The 24955-nt window shown below is 43.2% G+C and overlaps 1 protein-coding gene across 1 annotated transcript in view; it reads left to right on the top strand.

Moving 5' to 3' along the window:
• Window positions 1-210: 210 nt before the first annotated feature.
• The window catches only part of CDH19 (cadherin 19), a 54825-nt gene continuing 30080 nt past the window's right edge, over window positions 211-24955 (top strand). Inside the window, exons 1-6 of the mRNA XM_066622793.1 lie at window positions 211-239; window positions 3372-3426; window positions 10010-10111; window positions 11256-11420; window positions 18059-18243; window positions 23122-23375. Of these exons, the coding sequence (XP_066478890.1) occupies window positions 3414-3426; window positions 10010-10111; window positions 11256-11420; window positions 18059-18243; window positions 23122-23375 (719 nt within the window). The 5' untranslated portion in view covers window positions 211-239; window positions 3372-3413. The remainder of the gene's footprint in view (window positions 240-3371; window positions 3427-10009; window positions 10112-11255; window positions 11421-18058; window positions 18244-23121; window positions 23376-24955) is intronic.

The following is a 24955-nucleotide window of genomic DNA, read 5'->3' as shown; positions in this document are numbered from 1 at the left end:
TCTTCCCGCAGATGCATATCGATTGGAAAGGAAATTTCAGCATGCGTTGTTACAAATGGATCTCCCTTGCACTGACACTGGCTCAGCTATGGCCATGTCTTGCCAGTACGCAGGGTGATAACTCTGGTGGCCTGGCTCAAACTTTTGGGAGACCTCGAAGAGCAAAACGTGGCTGGGCTTGGAGCCCATTGGTTTCGCAGGAGGAACAGACTCTAACACATCCTTTGAAAGTTGGCCAGGTACAGTAACTCTTTCCGTGGGAGACTTAGCAACAAACAGAGGTGTTGATTAGTATCTGCTTGCTTTGCTAAGCCTTCCTTAAATCCGACTTGGTGAGTGAAAAATCTTGTAAGTTTCTTTTGAGGTCGTGAGCTGTAGGGAGGAATACAAACTTTGCCAATACTTGCTAGAAGCGTATCTTGTTAGTCCTTCTTTCCCGTTCAAGTCCTGCAGTGGATTTGTTATGGGTCTGGATGGTCCAGTCACAGCTCTCTGTCTGCAGGATAGAAATGCACATGTTTCCGACCCTTATTGGAATGGCATGCAAGAATCCTTCAGGTTCTTAAGAGAACACATCCTACAATTAAAAATAATATCAGCGCTGTATTGACTCAGGGCTTTGCAATTCCTTTGGGTCTTCCGAAGCAAAGAAAGGGCTCATTTATCAACATCTGGCAAGTTGCTTCAGCGGCTTTATTTTTTTTATTTTTTGGCACAGCATCAGAGCAGACATACTGAGCAACAATGCCGTTTACGCTCCGTATTTAGCCGGATATTCTATTACACTAAGTAGCGACTGATTTACCCCTCATTAATTTTTAATGAAGCAGATTAATACTAAATCCTTTTACCAGTAAGGAAAAGCTCCGGGAACCTACATGGTTCATTACATTAACGGAACTTTGGCACAATACGCAATTATTTTTCACTCTGTTTAAAAAATACACTACCTAATAATTTTCTTAATGATTCTTTCTTCTTCTTCTTCCTCTTCTTCCTCTTCTTCTTCTTCTTCTTCGCTATTATTTAGTTCTTAAAACAAAATGATGATGAAACAAAAGCGAAAGCCATTTTCCATCTCTGTATCTTGCTGGCTCTCCTATAAGGCAACTTTTGAACAGAATGCAGGGAGAAAAGTTTAACCACTAATCAACTAGCACTAAAATTTAATTGGGCCCAAAGGGTGAAGTGCTCAGAATTCATTAATTACTTTTCACAGCCTTTCAAAGCAACTATTCGGGAAGTATGATGCTTCTTTTCAAAAGGAGCAAATGGAAAATCACGATACATTTTGTACATCTGCACAAACATGGTGGTTTTTTCAAAGAAAGGTCACATAGCCTCTTTAGTTTTGTGAAACTTACTTTTGTGTATGTGTGTGTGTAAACAACAGAGTAGTAAAAGAATGCAAAGGTGGAACTTTATTAAGAAACATTTATATCACTTTTCAAGCAGAGTAGTTCACAAAATGGTTTACATAATAAAATCAATCACTCAATGGTTCCCTGTCCCCAAAGGGTTCACAGTGTTATATAAAAAAAAAATACAGAAGAGTCATCAGTAGCAGCCACTGAAAAAGACGCTATGCTGGGGTGAAGAGGGACAGTTGCTCTCCCCTGCTAACTATAAGAGGACACCACTTTAAAAGGTGTCTCTTTGCTCTGTTTGTAGGGGCAGTCATGGTCATCATGACCATGATTCCAAGAGCCTGTATTTGTTTAAAAGAGCAATATGGACACCACAGGGCAACTTTCCCCTCTCTCCTTTATGTCATCAGCAGGACCTCTGAGAGGAATTTTATCAGGGGGTACACAGTTTCTTTTGGGCCCCTTTGCAAAGGGGGGAGTGAAACAGCGGGGGAGGGTGGTGACGGGCAAGCAGAATAGGGGCAGGGAGGGGCAAAACAGAGTAGGGGGAGGAAAGAGATACCTGGAAAAGTCTTTGGAGCCCAGGTCTACCAGACCATGTGGCATCAGTAGTGTCCCCAGCATCCCATGCAGGCAACAAGTCTGAGTAGATAGGGAAACATAAGACTCCAGGAAATTTCTGGGCCCCCTCCTTTGGCTCCAGGGCCCCGCTTTGGGCCCTGGGTTTGGGTACAAATTACCCCCTTTACCCCCTCTCCTAGGCCCTGATCATCAGTTCTGCTTTGCTTTCCAAGCTATTTCTGAAACTCCTGCTATTGTACCAAAGAGGGAAAAGATGCCAGATGGCATGTGGTGTGGCCTTCAATGATATTAAAACCTTCAAGCAGTTGAGTCACTGATCATTCAGTTTTCTCAACCTGATCTTTTTTTTTTTTTTATTTTGTTCTGAAGCAATGTAAAATATAGTTTTTCAAGCTGCTTCTAAGGCAGAATCCTATAATGATTTCACACATTCCCCACCAAGTGAGTATTCAACAGAGAGCTGATGTCAATCTCAACTCTTTTATTTAATGTACCTCTGTGATACAAGTGTTTTCAAGCACTTACAGGCACATTTTACGTTTGTAGATCTTAGGTGCATGGCTAAAAACATTGGGTTTGTATCAGAGAAATACATTCACCGAACAAAGAGAGCTTTCTCATCTATCACTACAAGCTCTTCTCCAAACAAAAATAAACTAGACTTGGGGGTTGGTAAAGGGTTTTTCTGGAAAGGTGTGCCTATATGAAGGGGAAGTCACCTTGTGCGAATGCAAGTATCTTCTGCTTACATTAGAAGAACCCCTGTTCCACAGTGTGTAGTGGAAACTCCTGGGTACCTCTGTATCTTTACTTCTTTGGATGCACATTTTATGTTTGTGCTTAAAAAAAAAAAAAAAAGGTAAGATTTTATTGTGCATGATTCCAATATTTAGCAGTCTCCAGTTAGATCTCTATCTTGGGAGGTTGGTTTAAGGGATGAACTGCCTTCCTTGAATTAAACGGTTTTGACTGTTTGGATTCCTTAGGACTAATTCTTATTAACCCCAAAGTTTTTTGAATAATTTGAATAATCCCCACATCGCTGGCTGCTAAATTGGTCTTTTTCATTGCATTTGACGATCTAGGTTAGAGCCATGCAAAGAGGGGAATCAGCAGCTTTACTGTAAAGAATGATGGCTGTCACATAGTAATTAAAACTGTGTGAACTGCCAGTTTCTGTTACTGACAGCAGAGTCTACAGAAACATTTCTATACGCAACCAGTCTGCCATTTCCAATGCAGTTGGATAGATAGGTAACAGTGTTTTTTTAAAATTCTCTTTTAACAGAAATCTACACCTAAAATATATCACAGACTTGAAATAAATTGACATTAAAAAACTGACTTTGAAATCAAGGAGTACAAGGTTGGTTGGTTTGCTTGTTTGAATGCTGTCTGAAAATCCACTTGTTATTCTTTCAGCCACAGTTTTTGGATGGGCCTTATGAAGCCACTGTTCCTGAAATGTCTGCAGAAGGTATTTCATGTTGTACTTTGTCCTTCTGCTTTTTCAGATACTGTACTCTGACGCTTCTCTTCATTTTGCTTTTTTCCCATTCAATGTAGATTACATACCGTCAGGAAATAACTGTGTTCCATGATACTGTGTCATTGCAAAATGGTCCAAAGCAACTCAATAATGATAGGGTTGAAACCCAATAAACCTTCTTGGGTTGATTATCAAGGTGCTGGCACAAAGACAAAAACAAAAATGTATCAAACTGTTCAGCACATGAAGCTGAGCTTTGGTTCTTCTGAATCAGAGGTGGCATCATGGATTAGCCATGGCAGACATTGAGTTGAAAGCCCAAATCTATCAGGGTGCAGCCCCTGCATCCTCACTACTGTTAGCAGTTGTAGTACCCAGTGTACCATTATTGGGTGGATGGACATCATGGGGTCATCAAAGCATCATTCACCCCAGACCCTTCGCAACCTGGTATATAGCATAGCATTGAACCTACCTTGTGACTGAATTTGGTTGTGTGCGTTTGGCCTTAGTGAAGACAGGCCTTGTATCTAGCATAATGTGAATTTCACATGTGAATGACACATATACCAACAGTGTTTTGATGGCATTCACCGGCCTTGGTCCATCTGACTTGATACCAGCTCAGAGGAGCTCTACAAGTGAAAAGCTGCTGACCAGTTGAGCAACCCCTGGCCTGCCTCATTGGATTTGATATCTGGCTTGGTCCTAGCTGCTTGCTCTGTCTATCTGCTTCAGCCTGACTTCCTTCTTGGAATTTGAAGTGTAGTCCCTCTTAGCCAACTTTCTCCTTCTGTTATCTTAACACTTAAGAAGGGTGCAGATGGTCACAGCTCCTGTTGCTTTCAAGACCAATGAATCTGGTTTCAATTCCGAACATTTTATCAAAAGTCATTCATTCCTAGAGTGTATTCAAAAGCACCCAGCATCTTCAGGGCACTTCAAAATCTACAGCCTCTTCACAGAATAGTTCAACTGGAGTGAGGTTCCGAAATCAATATTTGTATCAATGGGAACACTCATTAGTTTAAGATTTTGTGTGTTCTCATAGTCTGTCCGTTCTCGCCGTATGCAGCATTCAAATTTTGTTAGAATTTTAAATGCACATGCTATATCAAATGAAAGTGTAATGCTAAAGGGCCTCTTCTGCAAATACAGGTCTGTGGTTTTCCCTACAGTGTTGGTGTTTTGCATGAAGTGCAATCATAGTTGTTAAATGTCTACAGACAAATACATCTTTCCAAATGAGCAAGGCTAGAAAGTATACTTGGTATTTAATGAGATCACACTTGTTATTTAAGTGGGTTTGAAAGCCTGATTTAAAACTTTTCCCATACTTTTCCCCCGCCTTACCTCCTCTTATAGCAGTATGAATGTCCCTCTCTCCTTTGTCTAGCATTAGACCATTTTGCCCTGCCAAACAGGGTCCATTTTCTAAAGCAGGGGTGTCCAAAGTTCTTGGCAGGAGGGCCACATCATCTTTCTGACACTGTGTCGGGGGCCAGGGGAAAAAAAGAACTAATTCACATTTAAAATGTGAATAAATTTACATAAGTTTACATAAGTGAATATTTTAAAGATGGAACTTGTATGAATGAATGAAGGTCTTGCAATAGCTCAAGGCCTATAAAAGGCCTTGCACAAAGCATGCCTGGCCTTTCCTTTGCTGCCGCTACTGCATCACAGATGTGAAACAAGCAGTGGAGGGAACCCTCATCCACAGCTCATGTGAGACGTCAAACAGTTGCCCTCACGCTGAGAGCAGTTGCGTCGGGCCAGTGCGGGCTCCAACAAATCTCCAGAGGGCCAGAGGCTCATTGGAGACTGGGGGCTCCCTGAGGGCCGCGTTGAGAGGCCGCGAAGGCCGCAAGTGGTCCCAGGGCCGAGGTTTGGGCACCCCTGTTCTAAAGCACTGAGATATTTCATGATACCCTGCAGTGGGTCCAAACTCTGATTGCTTGTGCACGCCTTCTCCCTCATAAACATGTGAGACAGAGGCTTGGGTTAAATGGAGCCACTTTATTGATATAACAAAATAATAAATCTGCATCAGGAAAAAAAAAAAAAACCTAAAGGCTCACCACCAACCCAGAACCATCAGTACTAGTGGCAGGAGTAGCACCCAATGAACCATCAGAGGTGGATGGGGCACTATGGGAGAACCAATTCTGGTCTTTGAAACCTGGTGTTGGCAGCGTCTCATATGTATCAGTTTATTTATGAGTAAACAAATGCAGTGGGTGTGATCAAGGGCCACAAAAATACACAGGCAGGCACATTTGCAGCAACTTCCTTGCTGTCTTGTATTCAAATCCACTTTTCCTTTCATCCACTTTAGAGAAAGCATCTCTATGCTATTTAAGTACTGGAGGCAGACAAAAAAAGATTTTGGCCAGGTTTTGCATCAAATATGTGTTCTTGGTGATCTTCAACATTGCACTGCAAAGAACAGTGCTTTTTAAAAGAGTTTGTTTTGGTCTGATTCAGTATAAAACAGTTTTTTATGAGCTTTTATCTTAGTAAATTGAAATTTGGAACCTGCAGTAAGAGCAAGTTGTGTGGCATAACTAGATCATCTTTGCCAACATTTGGAAATGATTATTTTTCCAACCTGTTGTCATCTCTGGATTGACATGATTTTGAAAAACTGCAACCAAAAAAGTCAAACATAACTAGATGGATTTCAGAATGCATTGCTTCCCTCAGATTACCTCAGGTGAGTGTAAGCAATTAAACAAACATTTTACATGACATAGACCCAGTGCCATATATTTCAGGGTGTCATGGGTCATTCAGACAGATGATACTGAAGAGAACAAACAACAGCTTAAAACAGCATGTTTTATTATCAGGTAGAATTACTTTCCTCAGGACGCCACATCTACTTCACAGAGTGCAGTTTCAGTGATGTTTCCTGCAGCCTAACCAGATATTTGGAGTGGGGAGATGGTTGGGTTGCCATCTAAAATAAATGACATACATTTAGAATTCCAGATAAGACACAAATACAAAAGCTGTTAGTTTAGAAAGTTGATTTTGATGCCTTGAAACCAGCCAGAGTTCCTTACAGATAATATGATAGCTTTATATCAGCAAGTAAACGTCCTTAGGGCTCTGCCGACTAATTTATCAGTAAAACATGGGGTAGTGGAATGACTCGGGATAAGAAGTGATAATATGATTTGATCACAGAAACCTATGGAAAGTAGCTCTAGGTTTTGGTTTCCCGTGAGGGAGGTCAATTTGTATTTTTATTTAGAAGTTGGGTAAGAAATGAACCTGACATAAACACTGCATTATAAAATGAGACTGCTGGAAAATATTTTCTTCACAGGGATAATCTCGTCGAAGGCCTGAGGGAATGGTGTCAGATTTGGATCTAGGCTACATCTGGCTCCCAACTAGAAACAAACTTGTCTTCTGCAGATGGATTGTCCTATCTTTTCTTCAGTGGAAAATGCTCATTAAAGACCTCCAGGATATAAAAAAGCTATCAGAGTCCTGTTGTGTATCTCAGATGCATTCCTTTTTATAAGTTTGTTTCTTTAAAAGACCAGAGGCACTAAATTAGGGATTGATACAGTCATCTTATTTTGACTTTTCACATAGTCCTTTATGACCACCTCTGAAAATGACGGTGAAAAATTATTGGGGGGGCGGGAAGCATTCACATAGGTTTGGATAAGCAGAAGGTTCCAGGAAATCCAATGAAAATGCAGAGATGCACTTAGAAAAAAAATTAATAAACACCGGCTTAAATTCTCCTTTTCAAACAAATGAAAGCTATGAAAAAATGACAGAAAAACATAAATGGATTTTATTTTAAAGGTCATTTGTTGTACTTCCCATTCTTTTTCATTGTTAGAATGAATCAAACAAATATGACTCATTTGTTTTCATTTTCACTTAAAAAAAATAATTTTAAAAGTTTACCTTTGGCAGAAGATATATGAGCCTTCTCATACCCCCTCAAAAAATACAAGAGGATGTCTCCTGTCACCCACCATTTTTATTTCAGCCAGAATGTCCCTGACTAATGCAGTATTGCTGTGCTAAGTTTGGAGAATTGTAAAGGAAAATGGTGCCAGTGGGTACCCACCAACCACACTAACATTGTGTCTGCAGCTTAAAACCTGATGTATTCAGTGGCATGACTGGTCCAGAAACAGTGGGGCAGTGACGTTATGATGTCGTGCGATGTTGAAATGTCACATGATGTCACTTTTGGGTATTCTCAGAAGAAGAGGATAAGGCACCTTCGCAATCCGGGCACTGTCCACTGCTCAGCAAGACCCTCCAAAGGAGGAGGAAGAGGGCTGTGGGCAGATTGTGCTGCTGCTTCCTCTTAGTGTTTCAGCAGCTTTTCAGTCAGGAAGCTGCCAATACACTAAAACACAGTGGTGGGAGGAAGGGGGTGTAGAGGAAGGAGGAGGAAAGGGGCAGTGTGGTGATCAGGCCACTGCCTCCTTCCTCCTTTTTCCTCAGTTCCCCTTTCATCACACTGCTGCTGACTCTTAGTGTTTCTAAGATCTCCAATCAGGATCGAAACACTAAGAGGTGGCCTCCACCATGTTGGCTGGGCCTCATGTAGCACCCCCTCAGGTGACACTCCAGCATGGTACTCAGGGCATACAACCCCCCCACTCCTTGCTTGCAATGCCACTGGATACACCACAAAGGTACAGGAGAGGAGCAGACCCCTTTGGTACATTGTGCATTGTTGAGGGCTCCTCAACTCTGTAAGTAACCCACTAGATCAGTACTGCTCAAACTGGTGGGTTGCATCCCACCATTGGAACCTAAAAGGGTCACTTTCCCCTTAAGGGGAGTGACCCAGAAATGGGTGTCCTGACAGCACTGCAGCAGTTGCAGTGCTGGGGGCACCCAGGTGCATTTAAACATATCTGGGGGGGACTGGGCAGCCTCTGGGAAGGTCCTGGAGGCTTGTAGCCCCCTCTTTGAGCCTCCCCAATGCTGGAGTAGGCTCCGATCTGCAGTTGGAGCCCACTTCCAGTTTGCGGTTGGAGTTCTGGGGCACGAAACTTCCAAAATGGGCTCTGACTACAGATCTGAGCCCACTACAGCAGAGTGGAGGCTCGTGGAGGGGGCTGTGAGTCTCCAGAACACTTCAGGAAGCTGCACAGTCCCCCAGATATGTTTAAATGTGCCTGGGTTGCCCCCAGTTGCCCCTGGTTCTCAGACTCCCGGAGAGTTTGAGAACCACTGCACTAGATGATGAAGAAGTGATGGGAACTTGGATCCAATTCAGGTAATGCTCACTGAATTGGATCCTCTTCAAAAGTTAGAAGCAAAGTTACATGTGTACTACACCTACTTTTGGGATGCCACTTTTCCTAATCACACGGGAACTGCTTTTAATCACCCCCCTTCACATGTGATCCAAACACTAAAGTATCTGAATTGTGCATAAGAAGCCTTTTCATCTGAACTGCTCTGCAAAATTAGGAAAAGTGAGTTGTGCCTATCGAAGGAGCAGGGCGTGCATGATTCCACTCCTGCATATGTTAAAAAGGTCTGATTCAGAGTTTTGTCTAAAATGGTGCTTGCTTAATATAACAGTTGATTAAAATATGTAGGCTGACGAAATAATTGCTAAACTATTCCCAGTGGCTAAAGAAACACCAACAACCCTGTGAATAGGAGGAGAGAAAAAGATCATGATTTAGCATCATTGTTTAGTTCCTTTGGCCTCTTTTATAGCCCAGTCCTACTTAATTCTATGCACGCCAATGCAGAGGCGACTGCTGAAGTCTCTGGAGGAGTTTTAGCCTCTGGAGGCCTCTTGGAATATTTGTTCCCTTGCCCTAGGGTAAGCCTGCACTGGCCCACTGAGTCTACTTGAACCTGCACCAGCTTCATAGCTGGCTCAGTCTGCATGAACCTAGGCTGACGTATTGAGAATGAGCTTAAGGCTGAGGCCAAGAATGGGGTTCAGATATCAGCATGCGCTGCTACCGCCAATACATTCCTCTTCCCAGTATCAATCCAAGCCTCCTCCCTGCCCCGTGGTACCCCTCCCTTCCTCTTTCCAACATCCAGCGGGCATCCCTGGTTCATTGGATGCGGACCCAGCTGGTTACTATTTGCAGTGGCCGCCAGACCATTCCGAATGGCTTGTTGACTGTTGCAACAGCCATAAAGGGCATTATGCTACCAGAATGAGTGTTTTGGCAGCATAAGGTCCAATTAGGACTGGGCTTTTAATCTCCCATACCATGTTTTTTTCTTTAAGATGTGAACCTTCTGGGGATAGGACTACTAAGAAGTAGGGGGGGGGGGGAAACAGTCACGTTGGACACCTCCCAAAAGGGAGATGAGAAAGGAAAGGTATAAATATTTTAAATAATAAATGAAGACATGGAAAGCAATTATTAGAATTCCTTTTAACTAGTCTCCTTTTACAGATGTTATAAAGATATACTTTGAAAATTGTTCTGTTCAAGATTTTTTCCTCATCATAATATTGTTTTCATATATATTGTCATGAAGAATTTTCTATATCTATTTAATTAGAAGAAGAAAAAAATAAGCTCCTTCCATGTTTCCTCAGGTACATCAGTGATGCAGGTTACGGCTACAGATCCAACCAACGTCCGTCTGTTTTACAGCATTCTTGAGGACCAGCCGTATTTTTCTGTGGAGCCAACAACAGGTATTGCTGGATATAACGTACTTGAGTAATACTAATAAACAGCTTAGGTAAGACAAACTTGAACAATGATGGTTAAATTCCTTTTGCTATATAATTCCTATAGAACTTTTCATTTTTAAAAAATCAGATCTACCTTTTTTAACTAGTTGGCAAGTTTGTAGAGGTAGTACTTTAGCTAATTGGGCAGTTTAACAATAGTTGTGTTGTTGTTTTTTTCCCTTAGCTTGTGATTTCTTATATTGAAAGTTGGGCTGTACATTTTCTAAATAAACAAGACATGAGATTGCACATGTTTTCTAAACACTGGGGGCACCCAGAGTACTGATTCCATCAATGGAAGCATACTCAGTAAACACATGCTCCCTCTAAGATTGCAAAAAGCATTCCATTCGTGCAAGGACCTGTTGCATGAACAGAATGCTGTGGCATTCTTGTGTTCTGTGAGCTTGTGTTCATGAAATACACCACTGTTCACAGAATGTGTGTGAACCAGACAGTGGTCTGTATTAAGTCTGGATTATCCACTCATACTATTGAAGTAGATTACAACAAAGACACTAAAAATGCAACATTTTTGCTTAAAAAAAAAAAAGACAGTCATACTTTTCATAGTCATTGTAAGGATGATGATGATGATGATGATGATGATGATGATGATGATGATACCAGTATTTATATACCGCCTTTTTTGTCATTGGATTTCTCCTCCAAATTTAATTCAAGGCAGTTTACATAGGCAAGCTTTCTAAATCCCCATGTACGGATTTTTACAATTACAAGTTCTAGGAATGCTGAAAAATTATAACTGATGACCCAATTCTAATGGGCCTGGGCAGCAGTGGAACTCAAATTCCGCTAGTGTGGACTGCCGTAAAATAGTCAACACCGGCCATAAAAAAAAAACACTCCAGCAGTGTGCTGAGGAAGTTAAAATGGCAGAAGAGGCAGGGAGGAGGTTGGGAAAGGCGGAATAGGGGTGGGGAGGGGAGGAACAGGGTTGGGGAGGCTACTGGAGGTGGTGCATCCTGTGGTGACAGTATGCACCGGATCCTATCCTCTTTTTTGCAACCTTACCATCTCTGAATGTTTAAGAGGAGTGTTATATAAAACACATGTTTGGACATTAAACATATGTTCTTTTTAGGAGTGATAAGAACATCTTCTCCAGTGGACAGAGAAACAAAAGATCAGTTCTTTGTAATCATCCAAGCCAGTGACATGATTGGCCAAACAGGTGGACGATCAGGGACAACAACTGTGACTATCAAAATATCTGATATTAATGACAACCCTCCCAGATTTTCAGAAAGTAAGTATAATGCTTTCTGGCTTTCATTTCAGAAATATTGTGGGAGAACTCAGGCTTCACACAGTCCTATAAATTTGGGGAATACATTTGTTACATGCTCCAAGCTCTCGCTCTCTCTCTCATACAAAAACCAGCAATGTTTTACATGAAATGTGTTTCTTTGATTGAAATTCTCATCTTTTTGGCAGCCAATCCAAAGAATATAGTCTTCATAGTGTATTATTGTAATGTGTATTATTAGCTGTCCCAATGGAAACTGTCATCAGAAAACACAGCATCAGTATATAACTGTGCTCCCAACTTACAAAAAGTTAGACTTTCACTGTCATGTCTGTTCCAATATTTGGAATGATGGTGGGAAGCTGTAACCTTTGTGACAGTTCTATTCAGGTATGGTAAACCAAGGTTCAATGTACCAGGGACATGGGAGCATGCCATCCCCACCGTGTTCTTTTACCTTGCCCCATACTTACAGCATTTGTCTGTATAGGTCAGGGATGCCCAAACCCTGGCCTAGGGGCCATTTGCGGCCCTTGGGGACCTCCAATCTGGCCTGCGGGGAGCCCTTAGTCTCCAATGAGACTCCAGCCTTCTGGAGACTTGTTGGAGCCCTCACTGGCCCAACATGACTACTCTCAGTGTGAGGGCTGACTGTTTGACCTCTTGCGCAAGCTGTGGGCCAAGGGCTCCCTTGAGTGCTTGCTGCTTCATGTCTGTGAAGCAGCAGCGGCAGCAAAAGAAAGCCTGGCCTTGCTTTGCGCAGTCATTTATAGGCCTTCATTCATATAAGTTCCATCTCTAACATATTCATTTATGTAAATTTATTCAAATTTTAAATATAAATTAATTCTTTTTCCCCAGCCCCCAACATCATGTCAGAGAGATGATGTGGCCCTTCTGCCAAAAAGTTTGGACACCCCTGGTATAGATAAATACAGTGTTTTGAGATAGGTCTCCCTTTGATTAGGGACTCTGGACATTCAGCATCCTTAATCACAGCAGAACCCTGAGAGTCCAGTCCTATCCAACTTTCCAGCACAGATGCAGCTGTGCCAATGGGGCATGTGATGCTTCCTGTGATGGGGGTGTAGTCACAGAGGCTTCATCAAGGTTAGGGAATGCTTGTTCCCTTACTTTGGAGCTGCACTGCAGCTGCATCGCTGCTGGAAAGTTGGATAGGATTGGGCTCTTCATCTATGAAAACAAACACCGCAGGTATGGTGGACAGGGGGTGGGCTTAAAGAGCACGAGAGAGACAGATGTGGGGTTTTCCCCATTCTCCTGTTCTCTATCTATTCAAGTGCACTAGTATCTGATTTTGTAATGCCTCTTCAGCATGCTTGTATAGCTATGTTTGGTCATACGCATTATTGTGAAGCCAGTTTCAATGAGGGCAAGTAAAATTGCCATCACCCCAATGTTGGAGGGTTAGCCATGGTGGAAACCTTTTTGCCTGCATTCCCAGCTCTTCCAGTACAAGGGAGTATGGATTTGTGGGAATGAGAATTCATGCAGCATGTCCCTATTATGTCTCATCTCTCATATAATTGATATATTGATTTAAACCGGTAGTTCCCCATCTCTCCGGGAATTTGGGAGCCTCACGGGGGTGAGAGAAATGCAGCAACGAAATCCCCAGGATCACACCACTGCCAGGGGCAACAGTCTTCATTTTACTCACCCGCAGCAGCAGCCTCCTAAAGGGGGTGTGGGGAGCCCCATGGAAACCCCCACAGGGCTCCCCTAGTTCTAAAAATAAAGATCATGACCCACTTCTGCTTGTCGATTGCAAAATCATAAGTGGGTCACAATCTTTATTTTTAGAGCGTGGGAGGGAGGCCTGAGGAGGAGGCCTGAGGAGGCTTCTGTGGAGGCTTCTGTAGGGCTCTCCTGGGAGGCTACTGCTGCTGGTGTTGAGTAAAATGAAGCCCCTGGCAATGGTGCGATCCTAAGAATTTCGTTGCTGCATTCCCTCTTCCCCGCCTCTTAAAGGGACAAAACCAGAGCTCCTCAGTCTGGTGCATCATGATGCTCCAGTTTGAGAATCTCTGATTTAAACCCTTACTGTAGAACACCTAATCTAAAGTAGTTTTGTCTAGGGGATAGCAGCCTAGGTTTTCATTCTTACTGTTGATATACTGACAATCATAAAATTAGGTTTCATGGGGGACAAAAATCCAGCGACGCCCAAGTAATGAAGTGATAAATATAAAATGTGTAACTTGGGAAGCAAAGCACCTCTGTGCTATCTAGCAGGCTGCATCTCAGAAAAAAATAAGGCACACTTGGCTGTTTAATAACACAGATCTGTACTTTACCACAGTGGATTTTAAATTGTGTTTGGGGCAGACCTGTTGGTGACGAAGCGAGAAAGAGATCTTGGTGCCGTGATGAATGGCTCAACCAAAGCAGAGGTAGTGGCTGTGAAAAAGGCAAATTCCATGCTAGGGATCATTGGGAAAGGGTGTGAAAATAAAACTACTGATATTATACAAATCTTTGGCACAGCCAAATTTGGGGTGCTTTGTACAGTTGAGGTCACTATCTCAAGAAGGATATTGTAGAGCTGCAAAAGGCACATAAGAGGGCAACCAAAATGCTCAGGGAGCTGAAACTTTATAAGGAAAGGCTACATGATTTGGGTTTTTAGGGCCCAATCCTATGGTTCCCCAATTCTGTTGGAAATTGTATTCCAGAAAGACACGGCAATCTCCAGCAGTGTGAACATCAGGCTGCTGTTGCACAGTTTTGGGCCACTGCCGCAAACAGGCAGTGGTGTGAAGTGCACAGCAGTGGCTCCAGAGGCCTCTGCTGCTCCCACCAGTAAGTTGGGGGCATAGGCATGTCCTGGCAGGGAGGGGGAGGGCAGAGGGAGCGCAGAGGATCAGGGTAAAGCAGGGGCAGGGAGGAGGAGAGAGGGAGTGGATCTTTGTAGCACCAGCATGCACGGCATCTTATCTGTTTTCACAGGCTGCCCCACCCCTCTTCTTTCCTTGGACATATGCCAGCAAAATGACTGGCTTACGTCCAATGAGACCCATAGACAATCTGCAATTTTTTAAACTAGGCAATTTTTACTGTCCAATCATCCCCTTCCCCTACACATGCTCCATTGAATGCAGCAGGCGCTCCATCAGCACAGCTGCATCAGTACCAATGGTGGGGAATAGGATTGGGCAGTAAGTTTAGATTACAGTTGACTAATAGCAGGGGTACTGAGCTACATGTATGAAAGCTACATATGGTGCAGTCAGAGAAAAAATATTCTGCCACTTGTACAATAATAGAAATAGGAGTCATCCAATGAAAGTAAAGGGTGGAAGACTGAGGATGGACAGAAGGAAGTGCTTCTTCATTCAGCGTAACGTGAATCTGGGAAATTTGCTGCCAACAAGTGTGATGAGGGTTACTAGCCACACACTGGGTCGACATTCATATGATCCCAAGCGCTCTTTCCTGATCCATTACCAACAGCTCTGACCCCATCGCTCTCTATGTGAGGTTGGGGATTTTGCTCCAACATGCATCACTTCACACCTGGCACCTGTTGACATTGATCTGCTTTGACCATTTAGATGCCCAGTCTCTCTGTTTTAGAGGTTCTTTAGAAGCATGCTCTAATGAGGAGAATAAAAAGGAACATAAACTGTGGCAAAAGAAATGTAAGAAGGTGATACTGGAGGCCAAGCGAGACTATGAGGAACGCATGGCCAGCAACATTAAGGGGAATAATAAAAGCTTCTTCAAATATGTTAGAAGCAGGAAACCCGCCAGAGAAGCGGTTGGCCCTCTGGATGGTGAGGGAGGGAAAGGGGAGATAAAAGGAGACTTAGAGATGGCAGAGAAATTAAATGAGTTCTTTGCATCTGTCTTCACGGCAGAAGACCTCGGGCAGATACCGCTACCCGAACGGCCCCTCCTAACCGAGGAGTTAAGTCAGATAGAGGTTAAAAGAGAAGATGTTTCAGACCTCATTGATAAATTAAAGATCAATAAGTCACCGGGCCCTGATGGCATACACCCAAGGGTTATTAAGGAACTGAAGAATGAAGTTGCAGATCTCTTGACTAAGGTATGCAACTTGTCCCTCAAAACAGCCACGGTGCCAGAAGATTGGAGGATAGCAAATGTCACGCCTATTTTTAAAAAGGGAAAGAGGGGGGACCCGGGAAACTATAGGCCGGTCAGCCTAACATCCATACCGGGTAAGATGGTGGAATGCCTCATCAAAGATAGGATCTCAAAACACATAGACGAACAGGCCTTGCTGAGGGAGAGTCAGCATGGCTTCTGTAAGGGTAAGTCTTGCCTCACGAACCTTATAGAATTCTTTGAAAAGGTCAACAGGCATGTGGATGCGGGAGAACCCGTGGACATTATATATCTGGACTTTCAGAAGGCGTTTGACATGGTCCCTCACCAAAGGCTACTGAAAAAACTCCACAGTCAGGGAATTAGAGGACAGGTCCTCTCGTGGATTGAGAACTGGTTGGAGGCCAGGAAGCAGAGAGTGGGTGTCAATGGGCAATTTTCACAATGGAGAGAAGTGAAAAGCGGTGTGCCCCAAGGATCTGTCCTGGGACCGGTGCTTTTCAACCTCTTCATAAATGACCTGGAGACAGGGTTGAGCAGTGAAATGGCTAAGTTTGCAGACGACACCAAACTTTTCCGAGTGGTAAAGACCAGAAGTGATTGTGAGGAGCTCCAGAAGGATCTCTCCAGACTGGCAGAATGGGCAGCAAAATGGCAGATGCGCTTCAATGTCAGTAAGTGTAAAGTCATGCACATTGGGGCAAAAAATCAAAACTTTAGATATAGGCTGATGGGTTCTGAGCTGTCTGTGACAGATCAGGAGAGAGATCTTGGGGTGGTGGTGGACAGGTCGATGAAAGTGTCGACCCATTGTGCGGCGGCAGTGAAGAAGGCCAATTCTATGCTTGGGATCATTAGGAAGGGTATTGAGAACAAAACGGTTAGTATTATAATGCCGCTGTACAAATCGATGGTAAGGCCACACCTGGAGTATTGTGTCCAGTTCTGGTCGCCGCATCTCAAAAAAGACATAGTGGAAATGGAAAAGGTGCAAAAGAGAGCGACTAAGATGATTATGGGGCTGGGGCACCTTCCTTATGAGGAAAGGCTACGGCGTTTGGGCCTCTTCAGCCTAGAAAAGAGACGCTTGAGGGGGGACATGATTGAGACATACAAAATTATGCAGGGGATGGACAGAGTGGATAGGGAGATGCTCTTTACACTCTCACATAATACCAGAACCAGGGGACATCCACTAAAATTGAGTGTTGGGCGGGTTAGGACAGACAAAAGAAAATATTTCTTTACTCAGCGCGTGGTCGGTCTGTGGAACTCCTTGCCACAGGATGTGGTGCTGGCGTCTAGCCTAGACGCCTTTAAAAGGGGATTGGACGCGTTTCTGGAGGAAAAATCCATTATGGGGTACAAGCCATGATGTGTATGCGCAACCTCCTGATTTTAGGAATGGGTTAAGTCAGAATGCCAGATGTAGGGGAGAGCACCAGGATGAGGTCTCTTGTTATCTGGTGTGCTCCCTGGGGCATTTGGTGGGCCGCTGTGAGATACAGGAAGCTGGACTAGATGGGCCTATGGCCTGATCCAGTGGGGCTGTTCTTATGTTCTTATGTTCTTATGTCACAATCTGCTCATTGAACACATTGAACTGGAGCATCAAAGTGTATCACTGCATTATGAGAGTTAGAAAAAGCCTTCTGGGTTTCAGAACATTTGAAAACAAGTGCTTTATGTCGGTACATACCTATACTGAGTGTTTATTACAATTCCTTGATTGGCACTGCACAATGAAATCACTAGGAAAAATTTGCTTCAGGAATTAACATTTTCGTGTCAATGCACACATGTACATAAATGCATGCGGTTTCCCCCAACTTCTCCTTTACAAAAAAATACAAAACAGGATGAAATCACAGTAGAGACAAAGGTGGGCTTTAAGACATTCCAATGCCAATTGTGTTCCTCCATTTGCTGTTTTAATTAGATAAGCATTACATTGAAAGCCAACAGAAATAAAGAGGTTTGAGCTAAGAAAATGTTTTTTGTTTTTTTTAAGGCATGCACTTCACAGATGTGACACTTTTGAAATGACTGATGAACCATGTGGTAAAATTTGGCAGTGCATAAAACAGGAGACAAGTTCAAGCTGGGGAAAAGAAATCCTAAAGAAGTTTAAAGAACAGTTTGCTACTGTTTGGTGGCAGACAACCACGCTTCAACCCCCCCTTTCAGTTTTTCTGCCACCTTTTTGGTAGTGGGGAGTTCATCTCAGCATCTAATTCCTAGTAGTTGCCATGAATCTTTATCCAGAATGCCCTGTGAATGGACCTAGGGAAAAAAATGGCAGTGGCCATTGGACCGTGTCTCAGGGTTTCTCAGCACCCAAAAAAGAACAAAAAATGCCAACATTGGTCCTCAATGTCATAACCTGAGAATATGGCAGAGATAATGGGAAACCATTTGATGTCAATTCTTTTATAGCTAGTCAATCTTCAGCATCTGTAGTGGCTTATCTTTCACTGCAATCACATTAATATTCAACAATTTGTTGGCGGTTTTACTTTTTCTTAACTCATGGCTGTTTTTTTAAGATCTCTATGAAATGCATGTCTCGGAGGCAGCACCTGTAGGCACCATTGTAGGCAAAATCATGGCAGATGACAGTGATATAGGAGAGAACGCAGCAATGGATTATACCCTAGAAAAAGACGAATTTCACATCTTTCAAATCTTGACCAACAATGACACCCAAGAAGGAATTGTCATATTGAACAAGGTGAGATGTCGAGTATTATACAACAAAGAAATAGTACTGACATTGCTGAAACAGACAGGACTAACAGCCCAATCTTATCCCCCCGCCCTATGCTAATAGCATGCAGGCATGCCAACTGAGTGCACTCCATGCTATGGTGGTTGACCAGAAGGCCAATGAGTGGTGTGCACCCCTTGGCAGGCCTTCTGGCCACCTATGGGTCTCCAGCTATGGAGCTGGCATAATTCCAAGGGAAGGAAGGGGGTGGGGCAGGTTGGAAAATGGGAGATCTGGCATACATTTTTGCTACAGAATTCACCTTCTTCAGCCCACTCCTTGCCCTGGCCCTCCCTACCCAAACCTTCCTGGAACCACCCACAAACTGCTCCTTTGCCACCTTACCTGGGCCATCAGAGCACCTGGGCAATTTTGGCACATGCACTGGCCATTTTCACTAGCAGTTCCATCTTGTGCAATTGTAGCGCTGCTTTTGTGATACCTCAACAAGGCTAACGTTAACAGGACACAGGTCATGAGATCCGCTGCAGTAAGTTCTTGATATGATTGGGATTTAAATATGTTTATTTCTTCTAATGTTGTTTGTAGAGATCATATTATCCTCATATTGACTGGGTCAATTTGCGTTCTGGTCACAAAAAGGAGACCGGATTCCTTGACATGCTAAATGACTGTGCCTTAGAGCAGCTAGTCATGGAGCCCACCAGAGGACAGGTGACTCTGGATTTAATATTGTGCGGTACACAGGACCTGGTTAGAAATGTCAGTGTTATGGAGCTATTGGGGAACAGTGATCATGCTGCAATCCGTTTTGACATGCACGTCGCGGGAAGAATACTGGGCAAATCTCTCACAAAAACCCTTGACTTCCGACGGGCGGACTTCCCTCAAATGAGGAGGCTGGTTAGAAGGAGGTTGAAAGGGAAGGTAAAAAGAGTCCAATCTCTCCAGAGTACATGGAGGCTGCTTAAAACAACAGTAATAGAGGCCCAGCAGAGGTGTATACTGCAAAGAAAGAAGGGTTCCACTAAATCCAGGAAGGTGCCCGCATGGCTAACGAGCCAAGTTAGAGAGGCTGTAAAGGGCAAGGAAGCTTCCTTCCGTAAATGGACGTCTTGCCCTAATGAGGAGAATAAAAAGGAACATAAACTGTGGCAAAAGAAATATAAGAATGTGATACAGGAGGCCAAGAGAGACTATGAGGCCAGCAACATGGCCAGCAACATTAAGGGGAATAATAAAAGCTTCTTCAAATATGTTAGAAGCAGGAAACCCGCTAGAAAAGCGGTTGGCCCTCTGGATGGTGAGGGAGCGAAAGGGGAGATAAAAGGAGACTTAGAGGTGGCAGAGAAATAAAATGAGTTCTTTGCATCTGTCTTCACGGCAGAAGACCTCGGGCAGATACCGCTGCCCGAACTGCCCCTCCTGACCAAGGAATTAAGTCAGATAGAGGTTAAAAGAGAAGATGTTTCAGACCTCTTTGATAAAGATCAATAAGTCACCGGGCCCTGATGGCATCCACCCAAGAGTTATTAAGGAATTGAAGAATGAAGTTGCTGATCTCTTGACTGAAATATGCAACTTATCCCTCAAAATGGCCACGGTGCCAGAAGATTGGAGGATAGCAAATGTCACACTGATCTTTAAAAAGGGAAAAAGGGGGGACCCAGGAAACTATAGGCCGGTCAGCCTAACATCTATACTGGGTAAGATGGTGGAATGCCTCATCAAAGATAGAATCTCAAAACACATAGACGAACAGGCCTTGCTGAGGGAGAATCAACATGGCTTCTGTAAGGGTAAGTCTTGCCTCACAAACCTTATAGAATTCTTTCAAAAAGGTCAACAGGCATGCATTATATATCTGGACTTTCAGAAGGCATTCAACACAGTCCCTCACCAAAGGCTAATAAAAAAACTCCACAGTCAGGGAATTAGAGGACAGGTCCTCTCCTGGATTGAGACCTGGTTGAAGGCCAGGAAACAGAGAGTGGGTGTCAATGGGCAATTTTCACAATGGAGAGACGTGAAAAGCGGTATGCCCCAAGGATCTGTCCTGGGTACCGGTTCTTTTCAATCTCTTCATAAATGACGTGGAGACAGGGGTGAGCAGTGAGGTGGCTAAGTTTGCAGACGACACAAAACTTTTCCGAGTGGTGAAGACCAGAGGTGATTGTGAGGAGCTCCAGAAGGATCTCTCCAGACTGGTAGAATGGGAAGCAAAATGGCAGATGCGTTTCAATGTCAGTAAGTGTAAAGTCATGCACATTGGGGCAAAAAATCAAAACTTTAGATATAGGCTGATGGGTTCTGAGCTGTCTGTGACAGATCAGGAGAGAAATCTTGGGGTGGTGGTGGAAAGATCAATGAAAGTGTCAACCCAATGTGCAGTGGCAGTAAAGAAGGTCAATTCTACGCTTGGGATCATTAGGAAAGGTATTGAGAACAAAATGGCCAATATTATAATGCCATTGTACAAATCGATGGTAAGGCCACACCTGGAGTATTGTGTCCCGTTCTGGTCGCCGCATCTCAAAAAAGACATAGTGGAAATGGAAAAGGTGCAAAATAGAGCGACTAAGATGATTACTGGGCTGGAGCACCTTCCTTATGAGGAAAGGCTACGGCGTTTGGGCCTCTTCAGCCTAGAAAAGAGGCGCCTGAGGGGGGACATGATTGAGACATACAAAATTATGCAGGGGATGGACAGAGTGGATAGAGAGATGCTCTTTACACTCTCACATAACACCAGAAACAGGGGACATCCACTAAAATTGAGTGTTGGGAGAGTTAGGACAAAAGAAAATATTTATTTACTCAGCGTGTGGTTGGTCTGTGGAACTCCTTGCCACATGATGTGGTGACGGCATCTGGCTTGGATGCCTTTAAAAGGGGACAAGTTTCTGGAGGAAAAATCCATTACAGGTTACAAGCCATGATGTGTATGTGCAACCTCCTGATTTTAGAAATGGGTTATGTCAGAATGCCAGATGCAAGGGAGGGCACCAGGATGAGGTCTCTTGTTATCTGGTGTGCTCCCTGGGGCATTTGGTGGGCCGCTGTGAGATACAGGAAGCTGGACTAGATGGGCCTATGGCCTGATCCAGTGGGGCTGTTCTTATGGCCTGATCCAGTGGGGCTGTTCTTATGTTCTTAGAGATGGGCGGGTTTACCTCACTTGCAATTCTACCTCACTTCAAGCTTACCTCACTTGCAACTCACAATTCTAAACTGGAAAAGATCCATTTTCTTCCCTCCAAAATTGAGAAGAATCTGTATAATTTCCAAGCCAATCTGAAGGTTAGAAAACAACCGTCTCATGCACCAGACTGTCGCCAAAGCACCCTCACTGTTAGCCTCCCCTCACACAATATTCCATCCCATGCCCTTCATGTTTTGGTCTGGAAACAGGGATACCTGTCATGGTATACATAATCTGTAATTATTATTATTACTATTATTTAAAAAAATTACCGATCCCAAACTCATGAATGCTGCTATGGGTGAAGCGGCAGTTTTTCACATATTTCTCTTATGTTTACTAGGGGAAAGTAACTGTCCCTCTTTACCCCAATACTGTATCTTTTCCACTGATATCTGCTCCCTGCCCTTCCCAATGCATCCCCTGGTGGCCCTGATCCCCATCCCAATCCTCCCTCTCCCCCTGCCTGCCCACCCCTGCCAAAAACTCACCTTGTCAGTGGTATGCCCCGTTATTCATGCTGGTGGCCTCATTGCATGCAACATTGATGTGTCTGCTGTACAGTGATAGAGGGCATTTTGCTGATGGATGCTGTTTCCATCAATGGAAGGTATCCTAAAGATTTAATTAATTTAATTTAATACAGGTAAATTAATTAATTAATGATTGGGCTATTAACAACAACAACAATAATAATAACAAATAAGTAGCAAAACACCAACTAGCCAAAAACACTAAAGAATAGTAAAATACAGGTGGGACCTTGGTATCCACTGATTTGTTATCCACTAATTTGAGTCACCACTGATACCAAGGTTCACCTTTAAATGCCTTGTAACAAGGAAAAAAGCAACAAAATCCAATTTCCCACTTCTGTGCTATTAAATAATTATAATTTCATTCCATACCATAGTCTTTCGAGACTGAAGGTTGCCAACTGCTCAATTTCATTCCACTAGATTCCATTATTCACCCCATCTAGTGACTGAATGCAGTACAGCGTCTATACCAATGTATTCTGGAGTGACAATGGCGGAGTAAGAAACCTGGAAGTGGGTCTTTAAAGCTATTTTCCCACTGATTTGGTATTCACTGATTTTTTAAAATCCACTGGGGTTCTGGAACAGAACCCCAGTGGATAACGAGGCATGACCTGTACTATGGTAGAGATTTAGTCTGGCATGCAGCTACTCCACTTGAACATGAGAACATTTAAGCTCCTCCTTTGTCCCCACCATCACCTGAAAATTCCCTTCCTAATATTAGGGGAGGCTTCCAGGGTAGTATGCTATAAGGATGAAAGGCATACCATTGGAAGGAATCAAATGGAAGCAAAGTAGAAAAGAAGAAAAAAAGCATTAACACCGCTGTCTGTGTTAAAATATTCCTAAATTGATAAAAATAAGACTGAATCCACCACAATACTACAGAATTGACATCCAAAAATTCCACAAACCCAAGGGGTAAACATGATCATAAGAGTTAGATGAAATGAGGGAAAGGTCAATAATTAATATATATTTACTGCCGGAAAACAACATTGGAAGTAACTACTTTCAAAACATTCCCATATGAAGTGTTTCATTATTTCTTGCTTTTTAGTCTTAACATTGATCTATTATTAATTTCCTAATGCTGACAGAAAAATATTCCACTTTCCACTTTTTTGTCTTATACAGAAAATAGATTATGAGAGCAGAAGTCGATATGCTGTTAGGGTGAGAGCTGTCAACAGACGTCGAGATGAGCGCTTCCTGAAAGATGGACCATTTGAAGCTACAGCTGTTCTAAAGATCAGTGTGGATGATGCTGATGAACCTCCTGTTTTCACCTCAGAGGAATATGTGATGCAGATTTTTGAAGAGGATATGAACAACTCTTGTGTAGGGGTTGTGAGTGCCAAAGATCCGGATAAGGCCAACAGTCCAATCAGGTACTCTTCAGAACATATAGAACTAGAACTGTGGTTTAGGAACTGTGCCTAGGTTCTTGTATCTCTCTGAAGAGTATTTTTCTTTAAATCTAGAGTTGAGAATGTACTATGATAGCCACATAACTCCACATAATTGTGCAAGATAATATATTATCAGCCCAATCCTATAATGAGCTTACAGTGATAGATCACATGATCTGTCAGTAAGTATGTATTTATTGTTACGGTCAAAGACCAGCAGAAATAAACACACAGTACCGCCATACATCAGGTGGAATTTAAAATTTTAGCATTAAAATACATTCAGCATTAAAATACAACATTAAAATACAGTAAAATAGCCATCATAATATTACGAACAAATAAGAAAGAATAGCTATTAAAATTTCCTCTCATTGTTAATAATGCCCATCCGGGTTTTATAAGCAGCAACCAAAAAACTTGCACTTGGTCTTATAAGCTGAGGATTAGCACCTGTAAGAAGTTTCTTGGCCATTTCTGTTTGTGACAAACCCAAGAATTTTCCGCTCAGGGGAATAATAAACTTATCTCATATGCCCTGATAAAATGTGCAACAGAACATAACATGCTCGATTGTCTCAACCTTCCCTGACCCACAGGGACACAGCCTTTCAGATATGGGGATCTTAAGCAATGCTCAACAAATGCCGAAGAAAGTGCTCTCCATCTGGCTAAGAAAAAAGCTCTCCTCTGCCCTGGGAGCTCTAATAATGAGAGATAAGTGGCTGGGGCAACTATATATCTTGTGTCATCAGAAGCAAGAAAATCTGGATATCTGCTGACATCTTCTTGTTGTTTGGTGTCCATCAGTCTGTTTTATAGCCACTCTTGCCTGAATCAAGTCCATTGCCAGAACAATCTCTGGTCAACACCCAAAGTGTCTCAGCTTCATATGTACCGCCTTGAGCCAGGTAGATTGAAAATTGTCAATTAAAACCAAAGATGTTAAACCTTGGATGTTAAAATTTAGATTGAGCCACAAATAAATGGATGCTAAAGCAATTCTGGCCTCAACCTTTAACAGGCCAGAATCAAGACGTAAGCTTGCATTAGACACATAGCTGGACACTTGAAATATAGATCTTAAAAATTTGGATTGGACACTTTCAAGCAGGGCCTCCAAGAGGAATTCTTTCGGGGGTACCAAGTTTCTTTGGGGTCCCTTCCCAAAGAGGGAGGGGGTGAAACAGAGTGGGGGGGGGCAATAGGAGCCGGCACCACTTCTGCACCAGCTGTAGCCCCGCAGCTGTGTGCTTGAGCTCCCATCCACTCCTTCATTGTAAGCAGATCCACAAGTCAAAGAGCTCCTGGAGAAGGCCAGCTTCCTCCCAGATGTGACACTGTTCAGGAATGTATGTATTCCTGGGCCTGGGGTGTGTGGCTTTCGGCAGTAGTTGCTGCCATGTTCATCCTGTGTGGGCAGTAAATCTGGATGAGATTGAAAAATGTAAGATCCCAGGAAATTTCTGGGCCCCCTCCTTTGGCTCTTGGGCCCCCCTTCTGACCCTGGACCTGGGTACAAATTACCCCCTTTACCCCCCTCTCCTAGGCCCTGCATT

This window comes from Tiliqua scincoides, chromosome 4 (assembly GCF_035046505.1).
Source record: "Tiliqua scincoides isolate rTilSci1 chromosome 4, rTilSci1.hap2, whole genome shotgun sequence".
NCBI classification, from domain to species: domain Eukaryota; kingdom Metazoa; phylum Chordata; class Lepidosauria; order Squamata; family Scincidae; genus Tiliqua; species Tiliqua scincoides.
Note: the sequence above shows the minus strand (reverse complement) of the source record. Positions and strands in the feature narration are given on the sequence as shown.